Source organism: Danio rerio, chromosome 16 (genome assembly GCF_049306965.1).
Source record: "Danio rerio strain Tuebingen ecotype United States chromosome 16, GRCz12tu, whole genome shotgun sequence".
NCBI classification, from domain to species: domain Eukaryota; kingdom Metazoa; phylum Chordata; class Actinopteri; order Cypriniformes; family Danionidae; genus Danio; species Danio rerio.
Window position 1 is genome coordinate 5,750,123 of NC_133191.1, and position 14,360 is coordinate 5,764,482.

Sequence of the window (14,360 nt, forward strand, 5' to 3'; positions counted from 1 at the left end):
AAAAAATTTCTTTTAAGAGCAGCACGATGGCTCAGTGGTTATCACTGTGGCCTTACAGCAAGAAGGTCACTGGTTCGAGACCCGGCAGGGCCAGTTGGCTTCTCTGTGTGGACTTTGTTCCAATGGGTTTGCTTTGTAAGGCATGTTTCAGTATAGTTGGCGCTGTGGTGACCTCTAAAATATAGATTAAGCCGAAGGAAAATGAATCATTCCTTTAGTTGTAAGTAGTTTAGGTAGTGTCTGTATGTAACGCAAAGAGACCCGGTTAACCCGTGGGTTGAAGAATCATGGGTAACCTTATTAGCAAACCTATAGCTGTTTAGAACAGAAGTCCAAACAAGTTAAGTCAGATGAGAAAAGCATAATAAATGACTTTAGCATTGTTTAACTATGTTCAGTTAGCATGCTTCTGTAATATCTGCAAACATATTATACTTTTATGCTTTAGAAGGGTCAAAAACTTTTTCAGACCGCAACTTTACGTAGGAGTGTGGTCCCCCCGCCCACCAATATTGATTGACAGCTGCGCATTAACATGTTCCGGTAGTCACGTGTATATGTCAACAAGTCCAGGCAGACATACGCAAAGCAACCGGGAATAAAAGGTCTGTTCTGTTCGCTAGGATCAGCAATCATCATCAAATGTGATTAAGAGTAAGTTTCACATGTTTAAAATGTTTTAAAACAGAGTATGTGTGTAATTAATTACAGCGATTCACTTCAGCTTTACTTCATCAGCACAGCCGCGTGTCAGAACAATTATAAAAGAAGACGCTTCAATCCCGGTTTGTGGACGTTAAATCAGGTTTATTTTGTACATTAGCATAACAGATATCCACACAGTACTTGAGGTTAGCCTGTATCCTGACACATTTGAGTGCAAAAACAGTACTAAGCTAAGCGTGCTCTGTCTGTCTGTCTGCCTGCCTGTGTGTGTGTGTGTGTCAACTGCGGTGTGCGTATCTCTGTGTGTGTGTGTGTGTGTGTGTGTGTGTGTGTGTGTGTGTGTGTGTGTGCGCGTGAACTTTGTAACGATGTTGTGTGTGACTTATCAATGCAACTTCATAACACTGATTAGTAAAGATTAGTTCTTACTGTAGTATTTCTCACAAACGCTACGTGAGACCTTCTTCCTTTAAGTCTGTCTGTTGTCTGACGCAGCCGAGGGAGGAGATTAAAGCACGCGGGAAGGCACGTAGAAACAGTAGGCGGGCAGAACTCGCCTTAAAGGCGCAGTACGACAAAACCACCCCCTGGTGAAAATCAGTATAAAACAGCATCTTGTAAAAGGTATAATGAAAAATCTGATGGGTGTTTTGAGCTGAAACTTTATATACACATTCTAAAAGACTTATATTAAATCTGAAAAAAGGGGTAACCTTAGTGCCCTTTAAATAAAGAAAAATAGTACTAATCAGTTGCAAAGCGAGTGGGATGAGGTCTGTTCATGGGTTACCAGTCATTGTCCTTTGAATTGGATTCTGGTTCTGGAGGCTCAAATTTGTATAGCTGTATTAAGCTAATTAAGCTAACTTTACTAGAGGTAGCATCAGTAGCATCCATTCAGGTTGTAGTGGTATTGGATAGTTGAGACATTGCCCTTTTTCGTGAGTGCACTTGTTTTCAGAGTCGCCAGCGGACACGTCCTCTGCCTTAAGCCTGATTTATACTTCTGCATCAAGTAGTCGGCGTAACCCACGGCACAGGCAACGCGCGTGGCTGTGCATTTATACTTCTGCGCGCTGTCTCTGTTGGTCTGCATTAACACTTCCGAAACGCTAGTTGGCAGTGAGGTGTAAATGTTCCTCTGTGTCGAGTTTCTTCGCTGCTTTTTTGATTTTCCTGAACACTTCAGGGATGTACAAGTGGCTCAAAGTCGCTCATTTTGAGGCAGGAACCGGCGGACGTGCAGCAACTTTAACTATGAGGTAAACACAAAACAAAACTTTCCATCCGGAGCTCCTTCACGGGACTCCACACTTGTAAACAATCGCTACATTGGGTTCGCGCCATTCGCGCGGCTCTCGGTCCCACCCCGACTCGTCAGCGCTACCAAGCCGACCAATCACAGAGCTTGAGCTATGCGTTGTTGCGACGTGTAGTTACATTTTTTGAGAGGTGCCCGTCAGTGACGGCCACGGCGAAGGGCTATGCGTCAGTGCCGTAGCATATGCCGGTGTTTGACGCAGAAGTATAAATCAGCCTTTAGAGAGCAGAGAGTCTTGCCTACTCTTCAAACATTTTGAAAACTTATTTTAGCTACTTAGCATTTTTTTCGTATCTACATAGCTACTTAGCGTTTCTCGCAGAGGTGTTTTTACTGATTAATACAAATATTTACAAACTGTGACCTTCCTTGTGTTGTAGGTAGTTTAGGTGATGTCTGTATGTATGGCAAAGAGACCCGGTTAACCCGTGGGTTGAAGAGTCATGGGTAACCTCATTAGCAGACCTAGCTGTTTAGGACAAAAGTCCAAACAAGTTAAGTCAGATGAGAACGTCCTGAAAGAGTGCTACCAGCAACGCAAGGAATGGACAATCCCGGAGCCTCCTCGAGAAGAGACCAAAAAAGAGGATGAGGTTATCCGTCAAACTCCCACACCGGACAAACAGAGGAGTTCCCCTGCCCCGACCGTCACCACTACCAGCACTCTGGACAATGCCTGGAGAAGCACTCCGTCCCCTGTTAAGACTCCACACAATGGCTCTTTGCCCAGAAAGTCTAGTATTCCGGAGTACAGAAGATCCCCCCTAAGCCAGTATGGATCTGTGGACAGGAGAGCCAGCCTGCAGAGAAGGGATTCTGGGAGTCCCTGGTCCTGGAAGCCTCTGAACACTCGAGAGGTTACGGAGGTGACAGAGGTGACGGAGACTATTGTGACAGAGATTGTGGAAGTGACCGAGTATCCTCCTGCTGGGAAAGGAGGTGATCCTATTGTCACCAGAACTGTTAGAGTGCTTACCGGAGCTGCCGAGGAACTTGCAGAGGTTATTTATCATTTATAAATGATTAGCAATAGCACTTACTAGTTATTCCTTTACTGTTTTCGTCTTTGTCAACCTATGCAACCTAAAAAAAGCTAAACCAACTTATCTTAGACTTTTCATGGCACTTATAAATCAATATTCTTTGGTGGCCTGAAGTGCTTTTATAATCCTCATTTGAATGTCACTTTGGATAAAGGAATTCGCTTAAGACTAGGATTAAATGTAAAAAGTTCATGATTTTTTTTTTTACGGTTCTTCCTAACATTTAGTTTCTACCATCATTTACCATTTTCATAGATTTTTTTTGAAGTCCTGCTTTGTTTACCAGTTGTTTGTTTTCCAATTAAATAAAACTTGTAACTTTTTGTTTGTATTGTGATTCACAGCTGCAGAGTGATGGCCAGTCAAGTTCAGACCAGGAATCAAGTCTAGATCAATGGAAGGTACAATATGTTGGTCTTTTCTTAAAGTCCAGGTAAAGAAGATTTAGAGAATTGTTTCATTAAAAATGTTAGAATGTATTGCTGAAACACGTTACAAAGACTTTAGAGTATGTAGTAAAGAATTGTGAAGTTAAACATGTAGTATGTGAAATTAACACCTCATGGTTGAACTAGGTATTGCAGTACAAATTCAAAATATTGAATAGGATTTTTTCACCAAGCTTGTGCTCCTCAGACTTGATGCACACACAGATTGTAAGGTTGACGACACCAATAGGAGCGTGTCTTACACTGCATGCCGATCAGCTAATGCTTACGTTTGTAATATTTTAATTATTTTCCTGCTTAAAAAAACTGCTTAAACCAGTCTAAGCTGGTTGACTGTTTTAAGCTGGTCGACCAGCCTGGTTTTAGAGGGGTTTTGGCCTTTCCAGGCTGGTTTCCAGCCATTTCCAGCCTCGTCATACCTGGTCAGGCTGGAAAATGATCAGCCTAAACCTGGTTTTGCTGGGCTCTCAGGTAAGACCAGGCTGGAAATGGCTTGAAACCAGCCTGGAAAGGCCAAAACCCCTCTAAAATCAACTGGTTGATGAGCTAAAACCAGTCAACCAGCTCAGGCTGGTTTAAGCTCTCTTCATTAATAGCGTTACTAATTAAAAAAAAACTTTGAATCTGCATCCCATTTCAGGGGCTGTTGTGTTCTTCTGGAGGTTGCATTTTCGGCTGCACCCACATACATTAAGACAAACTTCATAATTAATATTAAATACAATATTTTCCACTATGGCAACCCAGGGTGCTGAAATATGATTAGGTAAACTGGTGGTGGGCGGAGAATATCCGAATTTAGCATTGTTTTTCAGATCAACAAGTATGTTCTCTTAGCATGTTTCTTAAATATTTGCAAATATATTGTGGTATTTTAATGATCTAGAAGGGTCAAAAAACATGCACGGCACCTTTAAACCATCAAACAATTGTTTGCCTTTTCTGTGTTTAAGATTTTCTGGGCGGAGCTAAAACATTATTATAGATATTTTAATTACTTGCCATATTCTCAACATTCAAATTTATCTGTGTGATTAATAACATATTTTTTCGTTGCATGACAAACTCCGAACAAATATAAAAAAATAATAAAAAAATAATATTTTGATATCACTTTACCTGGACTTTAATTGATTTTCTTTATTAGAAAGGTTGAAAGGTTTTAACATATTATCTGGTCTTGTTATAAGGATGGAAGAAGCACTTTGGCTTTGAAAGACGCATTCAAGGATCCGAAGGCATTCCAGGAAAATCTGGAAACGCTGATGACTTGGGTCTGTGAGATCGAGGAGCTGACAGCCAATCAAAAACCACCATCCTCAGAGTTTAAGGTGGTGAAAGCCCAGCTGCAAGAACAGAAGGTATGTTTATGAAAGTAACAAACAATAAGCAAAGAATATTGTCAATTAATACCTCATAAGTCGGGTTTCCATCTTAACCTGAAGCGAAATTTAGCAAAAAGTGTGGATTAGGTGAGTTTCCAAGTTGTTAGAGTGGCTGACTGCAGTATTGGTAACCTAGCAACCAACAGTAAACAAGGCAATCATCATAGAGTCACCTGTGTGTAATTTTCGCTAGTTAATTCAGCAAATGTGTTGCCATCTCCCATTATTTACAGTACATCAACCCCTTTTCGCAAATGTATATTTTATGGAAATTAAAGGATTTTTATTTGAAATTTGGCATTTCCATCTCTCGTTTCTCATGCGATACTTTAAAATTAGCACAAGGTGATGGAAACCCAGCTATGGTTAAACTTTGTATACTTGGTAGGCTCAAGGGAAGGGAGGAATAAACCAAGCAATTCACCTTGCAGTATGAAATAGCATTCTCCTTCAGCTCAGGTGAAACATGCCTGAATGTCCACAATGCTCTTCTGACACATGATCCAAGCACTCTAGTCCCACGAGGAGAAAACAAGTTTCGTTATGAAGGGTGTTGGTTCTCGAAAGTAGAAATACCACTGTAAACGTGTGCTTGCCTCCTCATCCAAGTGCCCTTAAAGATAAAGTCATGTGTGTTAGGAGGGTAATTTAGTAAATGTCTTCCAATATTTGGTAGTCAAGAGGAACACTTTCACATGTCGAGATGTACATGATATGTGTGTGCACTGGCGCTCACCAACTGCTTTAAGGGCACATGCGACGCATGCTTGAAGGTAAACAAACAACGGCTTATCATAAGCATCTTATCGATAATTATTTACACAGTTGGCATTAAGAAGGAATATATAAACGTTGTCTGACTAACATCTAGCCGCTAAATGTGTCTGGAAAAATATTCAAAGGCTTTTATTTTCATAAACCGCGCGGACGTGAATGCGTCTGACTGTTCTGATTGACTAAAGTAGACGTCTCACATCATAGACGTGCACGCACTCTTTCCGGCAACTATTTTTTTGTGAATTTAACGGCCTGTTCACACATACCGACCTTTCCAGCAAATTGCCGGTAATTTTTAGGAAAAGTCTGTATGTGTGCAAGGGGCTATAATTTATAAAAGCTCATAAACTTGTAATAGTAGGTAACAATGTGTAATAATGTAATGTAACAACGATTTACATTGTAAGGGAGGCAGTTCTGTGAATTTCTTCAAATGTTTGGTGGTCAACATTTTGTGAAAGCTTGTAAGCTGGTAATAGTAGGTAACAGTGTGTAATAATCTAATGTACATTGGCCCTGTGCAAAATATAATTTGCCCAAAATTTGCCTAAAAGTGGTAATTCACCCTGAAATGAAACCTATCCCATTTGCTCACCCTCAAAGACGGTTTCATTGTGAAAACATATCCCTGTATACATTTCTGGAGAGTGTAACTTATGTAGCCAGAGGTCTGTATGGCTGCATTTTGTCTTGAAAATGAACAATATGGGGCGTTATGACACCGCCAATGGCTTCTGTTTCTCTGTTTTTGAGGTCTCCCAAGTTTGTTTTTCTGAGATGACTTGGCAAGTTTTCACAAGAACACGAGTCCATTCTTCTTCTTTTTTTGAGGTGCATTTTTGGTGCATTAGCGCCACCATGTGGACAGGAGTGTGGTTTTTCTGCATATTTACTGCGTTTCTGCATTAATTTCAATGGGGTATATGCACGCTGACTTGTAATTTTCCGTCAGCCAATCCAATCGCTTTCAGTGAACTGTCTCGCCATTACAAAATCGCAGAATGATCTGATTTCTTGGTAAATGAGTTATCTTCACTGCCTGATAGATATATTATATAAAGTGGGTCTCAGACTGGACAAGAAGCACTGCATTAAATCCCCCCCGCCATGTCTTTAAAGTTAGAAAATGTATTTTACCATTTATTTTACCACAGTATTTTCAATGGAGTTTCTGCGCTCACCTGCTTTTATCTCATTTCATGCTTGAACAACTAAATGAATGCTTAACTGGATGCATTTTAATTACATTACAATGTTGATGGTGTAAAATGGTGTAAAATTAAATTGAAAATAGTAACATAAATCTTTCACTGGAAGTTTACCATTGGCTGAAAAACACTAGCTGTGCACAGAGCCCATTGCGCCTGCACTTTACGCTCGAGAAAAACCTACTCCAGTCCAGCTGGTGGTGCTACTGCATCAAAAAGTACCTCAAATGAAATAGAAGAAGATGATGGCCTCTACTCACCAGAAGTTACACAAAATGGCTTAACATTTTTAAAATATGCACACAAAAATGCATTTTATTTTCTCACAAACATGCATGGAATCACTAAATGAGACCTTTATTTACACTTTTATTTTGGATGGATGTACTTAATTGGATTTTAAAATAATAAAAAATCAGCAGACTGTTGTCTTCGTAGAGCTGGACAAGCTCAAGATCATTTGTAATATCACATTGATTGGGTTTGATTGAAAGAAGAAAGTCACCTATTAAATGCTTTGAGGGTGAATAAATCATGGGATAATCTCTCATTTTTGGGTTAACTTACCCCTCAAACCTTAAAAAAAAAAACTTTTATTTGCGCTGTTTTCCATATTGTAGATATGACACACAAAAATCTGTATAAATCAGGTTAAACAAGTGAAACGTCTAAAATATGGAGAGGCTTTGGAGTTGGTGGAAGTATAATTAAAAAGTTTCTTGTCCTGCAGCTTTTACAGCGTCTGCTTGAGGACAGGAGAGCCAGTATGGAGAGGATGATACAGGAGGGTCCACCCCTGGCAGAGGAGCTTCAGGGAAAGGACAGTGAAAAGACCAAAGTGCAGCTCGCACAGCTTAAACTCAAGTGGGAGTCTCTGCTTCAGGGCGCCACCAGCAGGTCAGTTAAGTAAAATGTTAAGTTAACCCTTAATCACTAGTGTTTTTGTTCTTAACTAATGCTTAATTGTGAACAAACTAACCATGCTTCACTAATGCATTATTGTAGATGCTTAATATAAAGTATGTTAGCATGGTTTTGTTTACAGATAATGCTGGCAATACCACTTCTACATACTATAAACAATGGCTTAATGTGAGTTGTTTTGACAGACACAAGATTCTGGAGGTGATTCTGCCAATGGCTCAGCTATTCCAGGAGAGGACGGACCGACTTCAGCAATGGCTCATATCTGTGGATCAGGATTTAGCTGAGCTCCGTTCTGCGGAGAGAGCCATGCTTCATCTGCAAGAGGCCACTGGACAAGCCAAGGTTTGCTAAACATTGAGTAATAACAGTTTTCACATTATTAAAGCTACATATAACCAGATATGTGTGTGAAAAGTAAGAAGATTTCTAACCACCTTTTAGGCAGTCATGGAAGAAATAAAAGCAAAGAGTGCTGACCTGGGCAAGCTCCAGCAGTGTGCTCACGAACTCATGGAAAAGATTTCAGGTGATGTTGCTTCCCATTTCTACTCTGTGAAAAGTGATTAGTTACTTTACTTTGAAAAAGTGAGCAAACTTGTTGACTTAAAAGTGTAAAGTTGACTTTACTTAAAAAAGTGAGTAACTTGGAACTGTTAAGTTGACTAATTTTTATAATTATGCACATTGTTAATTTATTTGATATTTAAAAGGCAACGTGTTTGCTCACTTTTAAGTCAACTAATCAATTTAAAAGCATTGGGTTTACAGGCTTTTTTAAGTAAAGTCAACTAATCACTTTAAAAGCAAACAGGTTTAATTTCTTTATAAAAGCAAAGGTAACTAATCGCTTTAAAAGCAAAGAGTTTACTAAATTTGTTAAGCAAAGTCAACTAATTGCTTTAAAAGCAACAGGTTTACTCCCTCAACCCCAAACCAGAAAAAAAGTTGGGACAGTATGGAAAACACAAATAAAAAAAGTAAGAAAGTAGTAATTTCTAAATTTACTTTGAAGTGTGTCTCATTGCAGACAATATAACAAACATTATTTAATGTGTTACTCATGATTTTTTTTTTTTAAATAAACATGTTTTGGAACAGTCGAGCATTTACCACTTTGTACTGCTGCCATTCCTTTTCACAACTCTTCAAATATGTTTAGAGACTGAAGACACCAAGTGATGAAGTGTTTGGGGTGTAATTTTGTCTCATTCTAATTGCAAACAAGTCTTAGGGTGGGCAACAGTACGTGGTGTTTGTGGTTACGTGGTTGTCGCCTTTTGTGCTTCAAACCGCACCACACATTCTCTGCTGGTGACAGGTCAGGACTGCAGGCAGGCCAGTCAAGTACCTGTATCCTCTTTCTCCACAGCCAGGACTTTGTAATGTGTGCGTAATGTGGTTTTGCATTGTCTTGTTGAAAAATGCATGGGCATCCCTGAAAAAGAAGGCAGCATATTGTGCTTTAAAATCTCTATGTGCTTTTCAGCATTAATGGTGCATCACAGAAGTGCAAGTTATCTTTGCTAAGGGCACTGACACAACCCCATACCATAACAGATGCTGACTTTTGAACTTGTTGCTGGTAACAGTCTGGATTGTTTGTTTTATTCTTTGGTCTAGAGCACACGGCATCTATTTCTCCCCAAAAAAAACTGATTAATCTGACTAGAGTACACATTTCCACTATGTGATGATGCATCCCAGATGCCTCAGAGCCCAGAGAAGATGACGGTGCTTCTGGACACTGTTAACATAGGGCTTCCTTTCGTCACACTACAGTTTTAACTAGCATTTGTGGATGGAACTACGTATTGTGGTACTTGACAAAGGTTTGCCAAAGTAGTCCTGAGCCCATGTGGTAATATCGCTTATAGATGAATGAGGATTCTTGATGCAGTGCCACCTGAAGGATCGGAGATCACGGTAGTTCAGCTTAGGCTTGCGTCCGTGTCCTTTACGCACTGAAATTCCTCCAGATTCCTTGAATCTTTTAATGATGTTCTGCACTGTTGAAGGTTAAATATCCAAATGTCTTCCTATCTTTCTTTGAGGAACATTGTTTTTAAACATTTCAATAATTTTCTCATGTATTTGTTGGCAAACTGGTAAGCCTCAGCCCATCTTTGCTCCTAACCAGCCTGGTTTTAGAGGGGTTTTGGCCATTTCCAGGCTGGTTTCCAGCCATTTCCAGCCTGGTCTTAGCCGGTCAGGCTGGAAAATGACCAGCTAAAACCAACTAAAACCAGCTTAGATGGACACAGCTGGTTTTAGCTGGGCTACCAGCCTGGTTAGGCTGGTCAAGCTGGTTTTAGCTGGTCATCTCCCAGCCTGACCAGCTAAGACCAGGCTGGAAATAGCTGGAAACCAGCCTGGAAATGGCCAAAACCCCTCTAAAACCTGGCTGGTCAACCAGCTAAAACCACCCAACCAGCCTATGCTGGTTTAAGGTGTTTTTTTTAGCAGGGAAGGGACTAGATCTTTTTTGGATGCTGCTTTTTCGTATCAAATCCTAATTACAATCACCTGTTGACATCACCTGTTTTAAATCACATCGTTAACCAATGTACCTGATTACTAGCCCTAAACTGCTCCTGACCTAACTTGTTTTTGGAATGTGTTGCAGGTCTGAATGACAGGAAGGGATGTAGATTTACAAATGAAATGAAGTTGACCAGATTAACTACTTTCTTCTTTGATTTGCATTTTCCATACTGTCCTTACTTTTTCTGATTCGGGGTTGTAAGTAAAGTTAACTAATCAATTACTAGTCAACTTAAGTCAACTAAAAGCAACATGTTTACTCACTTTCTAAAAATAAAGTAAACTAATCACTTTTTTACAGTGTACTTAATACACTTAATGTGTGCAATCTCCACCAGAACTCATTTAAATTATGTTTTGATGTTTGCTACTTTAAAGAGGAGGAAACCCAGCTTGTGCAGGAGCGGGTGGACAGTCTGCGTATCCGCTACTCTGTGATGAGTCTGGGCAGTGCTGATATCCTGCAGAGGTTAGAGCAGGCTCTAGAGGCTTCCAGTCGATGCACCTCCAGTCAGGAAGACCTGCATCTGTGGCTGGGACGAATCGAGAGAGAGCTGCTGGTTCCTGCAGCCCAAAGTCAGACAGGGGATGCAGTATTGTGTTCCTCTGAGAGGCAAAAGGTAAGAGGATTGTAAGAGTAACTGTTTTTTATTTGGCCAAGCCACGTAGGAGAAAACATGAAAATATGTGCCTCAGCTTACACTTTTGTGACACTGGAAAACTTTTTTCAACATCCTTTTTACTGCGGTTTGTAGGTAAAGTAAACACTAGGGGGCAGCATGACGACAACAACTTGTGTTCCTTTTCACGCTAATGATATTTTACAGGAACATTGTTGATGAATAAACGATTATTTTCATGCATTCTTTTGCTGGACATCAAATAAACACAGCAAAACAACTAAAAACTGTCTATTATTTGTAATGAATATGTTTGTGCCATCTATCTACGTCCATACGAACACTTTTCAGCTGCTAAGTGCTAAGTTACAGAGACTTGTTATTGATGAATAAAGGATTATTTTCATGCATTTTTTTGCTGGACGTCAAATAAATACAGCAAATCAACTAATCGTTGTCTAATATTTGTAATGAATATGTTTTTGTCATCTATCTATGTCCATACAGACACTTTTCTGGTCTGGTCAGTTTGCTCATAGCTCACTTTGTACAGTGTTGTGCTTGTGCTGCAGAGCACTAGGGTTGATTGCGCTGAAGCACGCTTGCACAAAAAAGATAAAAGTAATGTAAAATCAAGGTAAATCTATGTGGTGGCAGTGGATTTTTTAAGGCTGATTTTAGAAACACTATTGGTTGGGTTTAGGGAGGGGTTTAGCTCAGTGGTTTGCTAGCTAATCTGTACGACAAGCCCCGCCTTCTTCTAGACATGTACAAGAAGGACGTGTATCTAAATGTACAACAAAAAGATCTCTTTCAGGTTCACAAAAATGTAAAGAGTGCCCTCTAGTGGATTTGTCATCTGAAACGTGCAACAAAATGTACCCGAAGCAATGTATTTCAGGTTTCGCAAAAAATATAGACTGAGGTGCACATTTCCATTGAGCAAGGAATCTAAATTTAGGATGCCTGAAGTGCACTGTAAATCTAAAGCAGCTGCTAAGTGTGAACTCTCCAGTCAACCTGTTTGTCTTTAATCAGTTGGACCAGGCTGTTAAGAAAGAGTTGGCCTGGTTTAAAGACACCTCGCTGGCACGCTAATGATATTTACAGAGACATGTTATTGATGAATAAAGGATTATTTTCATGCATTTTTTTGCTGGACGGAAGGGTTTAGCTTAGTGGTTTGCTAGCTGATCTGTACGACAAGCCCTGCCTTCTCCTAGACATGTACAAGAAGGACGTGTATCTAAATGTACAACAAAAAACTTCTTTTTTAAGGTTCACAAAAATGTAAAGAGTGCCCTCTAGTGGATTTGTCATCTGAAATGTGCAACGAAATGTATCCGGAGCAATGTATTTCAGGTTTCGCAAAAAATGTAGACTGAGGTGCACATTTCCAATAAGCAAGGCATCTAAATTTAGGTTGCCTGAAGTTTACTGTAAATCTAAAGCAGCTGCTAAGTATGAACTCTCCAGTCAACCTGTTTGTCTTTAATCAGTTGGACCAGGCTGTTGAGAAAGAGTTGGCCTGGTTTAAAGACACCTCGCTGGCACGCTAATGATATTTACAGAGACATGTTATTGATGAATAAAGGATTATTTTCATGCATTTTTTTGCTGGATGTCAAATAAATACAGCAAATCAACTAATCGTTGTCTAATATTTGTAATGAATATGTTTTTGTCATCTATCTATGTCCATACGGACACTTTTCTGGTCTGGTCAGTTTGCTCATAGCTCACTTTGTACAGTGTTGTGCTTGTGCTGCAGAGCACTCGGGTTGATTGCGCTGAAGCACGCTTGCACAAAAAAGATAAAAGTAATGTAAAATCAAGGTAAATCTATGTGTGGCAGTGGATTTTTCAAGGCTGATTTTAGAAACACTATTGGTTGGGTTTAGGGAGGGGTTTAGCTCAGTGGTTAGCTAGCTAATCTGTACGACAAGCCCCGCCTTCTTCTAGACATGTACAAGAAGGACGTTTATCTAAATGTACAACAAAAAGATCTCTTTCAGGTTCACAAAAATGTAAAGAGTGCCCTCTAGTGGATTTGTCATCTGAAACGTGCAACAAAATGTACCCGGAGCAATGTATTTCAGGTTTCGCAAAAAATATAGACTGAGGCGCACATTTCCAATAAGCAAGGAATTTAAATTTAGGATGCCTGAAGTGCACTGTAAATCTAAAGCAGCTGCTAAGTGTGAACTCTCCAGTCAACCTGTTTGTCTTTAATCAGTTGGACCAGGCTGTTGAGAAAGAGTTGGCCTGGTTTAAAGACACCTCGCTGGCACTGGAAGAGCTCAGGACCATTAATCTCCACCCAGACATCATTGTATCCCAGCTCAATGAGCAGAAAGTGAGTTTTGCATCTCTATATACAACAGAAAATAAAATGACCACCCCTATATATATTTATATTCTTTTTCAAATCTTTGGATGATGGTTACCAGAGCAAGGACATTGTTCACAGTATTTCATATTTTATTGTTCTCCTGCAGAAAGTCTTATTTATTTTTGTTTGGCTTGAATAAAAATATTTTAAAGTCAATATTATTAGCCCCTTTAAGAAGTATTGATGTTTAATTGGCTACAGGACAAACCACTGTTGTCAAATGACTTGCCTGATTAACCTAACTAACCTTAAAATGCACTTTATGCTCAATACTAGTATCTTGTCAAACATCTAGTTAAATATTGTGTATATTATCATCATCGAAAAGACAAAATAATTCATTTATTAGAAATCTATTATTAAAACTATTATCTTCCCTCTGATAAACTGTGCTACTAATTTATCATCAACTATATATATTTCAAATATTGTACAAATACTTTTCCAAATCTTTAATATAACATCCTGTTCTGCAGAATCTTGCTGTGGAGATTTTGCAGCACAAGTTCAACATTGAGAAAATGGCCAAGATCTTGGAGCTCCTGCAGACGTACACTGAGGATGAGGAGACACTGAGGCTCCAGGTAACTCCAGGTCATTCTTTATTCACAATTTTTTAACACCCAAAAAGTTTTATTTTTTATCAGTAACCTTTTATTTCTTCTCCAAAGTCTTCGCTAGACACTTTACAGGAGCAGTGTCAGGTCACCACTGCCACTAATGCCCACGTGGTCCTTCAGCTGGAGCATGCTCAGTCCCTCCTGTCTCAGTTCTCAGAGGGCTATGCTGAGGTGTTACCGTGGCTACTGGAAACTAAAGCTCTTATTGGTCAGTTTACACTGAATACCATCAGCTATGAGGCCTTTCGAGAACAACAGGACCTTTTACAGGTACTAAACAACCTATATATATATATACCTTATATATATACAACCTTAATAACTGTTAAAATGTAGCAAATTAGGAGTTTATTGAGGCAAAGGTCATACTTAATGGCAGTGTTGGGCAGTAGAGTTGCTACAAGTAAATGG

The 14,360-nt window shown here is 39.5% G+C and overlaps 1 protein-coding gene across 3 annotated transcripts in view; it reads left to right on the forward strand.

Moving 5' to 3' along the window:
- macf1b (microtubule actin crosslinking factor 1b) overlaps positions 1–14,360 on the forward strand; it is an 85,388-nt gene that overhangs the window by 32,373 nt on the left and 38,655 nt on the right. For 2 of the 3 annotated variants that reach the window (XM_073925749.1, XM_073925748.1), the window contains 10 exons: positions 2,368–2,988; positions 3,375–3,431; positions 4,670–4,840; positions 7,580–7,746; positions 7,959–8,118; positions 8,218–8,302; positions 10,696–10,937; positions 13,174–13,293; positions 13,806–13,913; positions 14,001–14,219. In XM_073925749.1, the coding sequence (XP_073781850.1) occupies positions 2,431–2,988; positions 3,375–3,431; positions 4,670–4,840; positions 7,580–7,746; positions 7,959–8,118; positions 8,218–8,302; positions 10,696–10,937; positions 13,174–13,293; positions 13,806–13,913; positions 14,001–14,219 (1,887 nt within the window). In that variant the 5' untranslated portion in view covers positions 2,368–2,430. The remainder of the gene's footprint in view (positions 1–2,367; positions 2,989–3,374; positions 3,432–4,669; positions 4,841–7,579; positions 7,747–7,958; positions 8,119–8,217; positions 8,303–10,695; positions 10,938–13,173; positions 13,294–13,805; positions 13,914–14,000; positions 14,220–14,360) is intronic. The other variant, XM_073925750.1, reaches the window with a different exon arrangement.